The following is a 5,442-nucleotide window of genomic DNA, read 5'->3' as shown; positions in this document are numbered from 1 at the left end:
GCTCTTTTCGTATCTGCTCAGTTAATGGCCAATACTCATACATTCTTCCAACGAACAAAATGCATGCATACATATTGATGTTCGATACGCTGGGCATACAATTATGAATGCAGACAATATCCGATGTGTTTACTTGCAGATAAACAAGTTAATTTTAATTAAACAATTAAAATGCCGGCTAATTCAATGCAGATAAAGTGGGAGAGAGAGAGAGACACAGGTAAGCACATTTTCTTGTGCTCATCAACGGCGGCACGTGACTTGAATGATTACTGTCACACGGTACGGCCGATATGCAGCATAAACGCAGAGTATTGTCAACTATCAACATTTTCTCTAGAGAATTTATTCGTTTTTGGGGAATATTTTGTTGTTTTTATGGCAAAACAAAACTTATTCGACTATATAGTGTTGATGGAGAGTTTTTAGTATTTATCAATGGGTGAGCGAAGGCGTGTCCGCTGGTTTGGCTATCCATAACTCGTTTTCGAATCAACAATCGTTTTATTACAGACCATTCAACCAAGCTGAAAGTTGTGCCTAATTGTCAAATGTTTTATTTTTTTAGGTATGTAATCAAACACCTTGTACAAAAGTGGGGATACGAAGCCAAAAACTTGCTAGTCGATGAAACATGGGATGATTTCGCAGCTGTGGCATGGCATGATACACCTGTGTTTTATGACCCGGCTTACATATTCCCCCAGCACAACAATGGCAAAGACTTCAATGGTTATAACTACGAAACACCGCCTTATGGAGCTGGAAGTGGTTCTTCAAATCACTACAATGACGATCCCTATCAGTTCACCAAAACCTCAACAACTGAAGGTCCCACGTGAGTGATTTCATGCAAAGATAAACTAATCTCGTTTCGACACAACAAATTCTCAATGGTATTTTTTACAGATATTTGCTGTACACGTCAGCAGGTCAGCGTCTAAATTTTAACAAAAATCAAATGTCTTCATTTGCCAGTAGTAGCAGCAGCAGTAATACAAAAACCACACCTAACAATCCCACGCTGTGGCTAAAGCGGATAGTACGTGATATTAGTAAGAAGGCCGCTGCAAACCAAACGGAAAGTCCTCTAATTATCGATACCATCGATGGTAAAGACGCTTCGGCACATCACGTATCTAGTCGTGATGTATCACTCAATATGGATCTCTTGGATATTGTGGGTGTCGATAAAGGTAGTAAATCTCGCGTCAAAAGACAAAGTCCTGGTCGGATGTCGCTATGTCCGACCACATCACGTTTCATAACTCCACAAGCAGCATTAAACAGTAAAGGTACGCTCAATCGAATGAATTAACGATTATTGTTTTCAATATCATATTGTGGTTCTCTTTAGGTAACTGGATGTTTGTGGTCAACGAAGCCAGCACAGCTCGACAAATGGTTAAAGCAGAGTTATGCGCGTAAGTGTTACACATCTTAACATTCTTAGCAATAAAAAAGCAGTAATAAAGAGATATAGTATGGATCGGTCAATTTATATCCATTATGATGATATCAGACTATTTAGATTGAACTTGACGTTCGGATGTTTAGATTTTTACACATAACAAATTCAAATAAGCATACATTTTTAGTACTGGTTAAGACGTTGGTTAAGAGGATCGTGCTAAAGAAAGAGCGGAAGCGTTCCTAACAATTACCAGTAGGGTAGACTGCGGACAAGCCACACATTAACGTCACTCGGAATTTTTTGACCACTTCGACAATTAAACATAATACATATAGTGCATCACAGTCAAAAGTATGCACTTGTTTTTTTTATAATAAAAATGCTATAAGTGTTAACCAATGAATTAAATTTTATTTTTTTTTTATATGGGAACAAGACGATATTAACTAAAAATTAATGCAGTAAATTAAACAATTTTTATGTGAATTCCAAAAAAAATGATTGTTAAACAGAAACCATTGCAACCTCACAATGAAAAAGGGTCCTAAATAAAGTTGTTTTTTCAACAAACGGATTTTTGAATGGTTAAAACTTAATATGACATCGCCGTTATGTTTACAGATCTTATCAAGTTTTCCGTGCAAACTCTATCATGAAGACTATGCTTACGCAAAATTTTTCGAATTGCTTCGGGGTTACATTTCTGTTCCAGATATTTCTCTGTGTGCACTTGTCGGAACAACAACTTTTCGTCTCTTATATTGAATAGTTTTTTCTCGCTGGGTTTGGTTTGTTGCAAATTCGATTCTCGATTTTGTGCCTCAATCGATTAATATTTTTTTAGTTCAGTATGGTGAAAAACTAATTTTCGCTCCTCAATATTTGTGTGGCGTTCCATGGTCTCAAATGTTCACGATGGTTATCCCAATAATCAATCTCACGCGTAAAGTGTAAAAAATTCTGATGCAATATTTAACTTGATGTCAGGCTAAAATGGATTTTGTATAATATTGGCAAATTAATTTCATTAATTTTAAGTTAGGATATTCCTGTTCACATATAAAAAAGTATAAAATTTTATTCATTAACCAGTGAGCGGAGCAGTATAGTCGGACGGGGCCGACCATACGATACCCTACACAACTACCACGAACCCTAACTTTCTGAGGATGTTTATTCCGAGTCTGAGTAATATTTAGTGATATTTGCCCCCTCTTGTCCGATTAGAGGTCAACAACACCTCTTCCTTACTTTTTTCGAATATTCAGTACAGTCCTTCTAATTACTTGTCCAGATTACCTTCACGGTGGGTTGTGCTTTGATTTTCGGATTATACTCGACTCGAAAACACACAAAAAATTAAGTTTTCGGTCCATTTCATCCCAAAATTTTAATCTGATCATCACCGAAAATTGTAGGCGTTGTTCTTGACCATAACTGGAACTTCATGAAAAATTTCAAAGCCATCAGCGCGATATTTCCCCCTCTAATGTGGTAATGGGTTACTAAATAATATCTGAATACGTAAGCACCTGTAAATATTTGACTGTAACTCCCACATCTGAGTAGATACATCACTATATTCGGTATCAATTTAAAGGCCAACCACTCCTCTTGAATATGCTATCAACTTCACGGGTCTACATCCTCCAGGAGTAAATATATATGCCATAGAATACAAATTTTGTAATTTTTCACACAAAAGTCAGGGTCCATTTGACTGGCTAAATATTGACCAATCTTTATCAAAACATGCATGCTTATTCTCTGGCCCGATCCCCTTCTCCATGGAAAAATTCGCGGCCTCTGGAGCGACCAGAAAAACCGACAAAAATAATGTTTTTGGTCCATTTCATCCCCTAAATATTAACCGATCTTTTCCAAAAACAATAGGGGTCTTCATTGGCCAGAACCCATCCTACATGCAAAATTTCGTGAAGATTGGTCCATAACTGTGGCCTGTATCGTGTTTACAAATTATAATGGACAGACGGACGGACGGACGGACGGACACACATGTCTAGATCGATTCAGCTAGTCGAGATATGACGATCGGTATACTTAAAGGTATGTCTAGGACCAATATTTCGTGGCGTTACAAACATTTGGGGCTGCACAAAGCTATAATACCCTGACAACATAGTTGTGTAGGGTATAATTAACACGTCATTTTTATAATGAAAAAACCAAATGGATACTTTTTACTGTGACTCACTGTACACACTTTTATTAGAATGTTCCTCTGTACGCATTCATAATATACAAAATCCGAAATTTGTTGTCTTCCATAAAAAGAATTAATCTACATGAAATTTCGAATAATCTGCTTATTGGATGGAATACTTCGCAAATTCTTCATTTTTAGGGGGTGTACGAATACGGATTATAAATTCTTCATTTTTTTTGGCCCAAGAACGAATCCTATTGAAATTGGGAAAAGACGGTACAGATTTAAATATTTGTTTTCGTGCGATTTAATGTAAATTGTGCACCAAAGTCCCTACATATCTTTCGATTTGCACGAAATTTGACATAGCCCACTGACATGAGTCTAGACTGATGTATATAAAGTTTCCTGAAAATTGGTTCATATTTAGATATAGCTCCCATATATATTTTCCTCCGAATTAATATAAATGGGGCACCGAAGTCCCTATATACATTTTGATTTACACGAAATTTGGCATAGCATACTGAATTAAGTCTAGAATGATATGTGCTAAGTTTCGTGAAAATCGGTGAAAATTTAGATATAGCTCCCATATATATTTTCTTCCGATTTTATGTAAATTGTGCACTAAAGACCTAAAGGCACACAAATTTGTACAATTTACTGAAATTAATCTCTGGCAAGTTTCGTTGAAATCGGTTCAGATTTAGGTATAGGTCTCACATATATATTTTCGTCTGAATTTAGGTAAATGATACACCAAATTCCTAATGTTTGTCCAATTGACACGAAATTTATTGCGTGCAGATGCAGACATAGCTTCCATATATAACTCGAACGGATGTCTGATTGAGATTAAATTTTGAGCAGTGCGACATACCGAATATCGTGTATCAAGTGAGCTATAGATCTATTTACATAAATTTGTCCCATTATACGCATACGACTCTGAATCTGGCATGTTTATTGATTGATGTTAGTCGATTTTTAATTGATTGTATTTTGAAATAACCAAAACTAGTAAATTTTTTTTATATTAATGACAGTTTTCATGTCATATCAATTTCAGTTACATCGAATAATATTTGTTAATAATAGTACGTTTACATTGTACCTGATTTAGTTAACCCAGAGGGTTTCAATTGTCTATTCCATTGCCTTTTTGTCAAATAAATCCTCATAAAGTGGGTTAACCCTGCAAAAAGTTCTAATGTAAAACGGCATTAAAATACAAAAAAATTGTTAAAGAACAAAACAAATTTATGAATGAAATGGAAATCGTAACTAAAGGAATTGTTTATTTTCAAAATTTTTGTGTTGAAAGCAAGGTTTATAGTTAAATATTGCCAAAAATTGACATTTTAAAAATACATATTTATATCTAATTTGTATCCTTTATTTTTTTAATTTCAGTTCAAATACCTGCTCCAATCTTTGCCAATTGCCAAACGGTTATAATTCCAGATGCGAACAAAAATTTGTACAAAAACGCCTGATTGCCCTGCAAGGAAATGGACAAAACTTGTACACAGACAATTTTTGGTTCCCCAGTTGTTGTGTCTGTACTATAGCCGCTAATTAGTACCAATCTATTTAAAAAGAAAACAACACAATTTATAAAACCTTTTATTATTTTTAATGTTAATTTAGTGCTCATATTTTCCATTGTATTGCATTCGCAAAAAGCGAAATTTTAATATTATTAAAACAATTCGATTTTTTCTATTTTCACTAAGTGTACAATTAATTAATGCGATTATGAAAAAACAGAATCATTTCAAAATCTAGCAAATAAAACCTCATAATCATTTCCATGATCTTGTTTTTGATTTACATATATTGATTATTTCATATTTCA

General features: G+C 34.6%; 1 protein-coding gene across 1 annotated transcript; it reads left to right on the top strand.

Moving 5' to 3' along the window:
• Nucleotides 1-568: 568 nt before the first annotated feature.
• Nucleotides 569-5,200, top strand: LOC133322314 (protein spaetzle 5; the record flags this gene model as incomplete). The annotated part of the gene is made up of 4 exons (XM_061531316.1): nucleotides 569-838; nucleotides 910-1,295; nucleotides 1,358-1,424; nucleotides 4,998-5,200. Coding segments are annotated over 4 exons (892 nt in total), but the record flags the coding sequence as incomplete, so codon positions are not given.
• Between the last annotated feature and the right edge of the window lie 242 nt (nucleotides 5,201-5,442).

Source organism: Musca vetustissima, unplaced genomic scaffold (assembly GCF_032173495.1).
Source record: "Musca vetustissima isolate MV318-11 ecotype Yass unplaced genomic scaffold, APGP_CSIRO_Mvet_v1 utg75615, whole genome shotgun sequence".
NCBI lineage: Eukaryota > Metazoa > Arthropoda > Insecta > Diptera > Muscidae > Musca > Musca vetustissima.
Note: the sequence above shows the minus strand (reverse complement) of the source record. Positions and strands in the feature narration are given on the sequence as shown.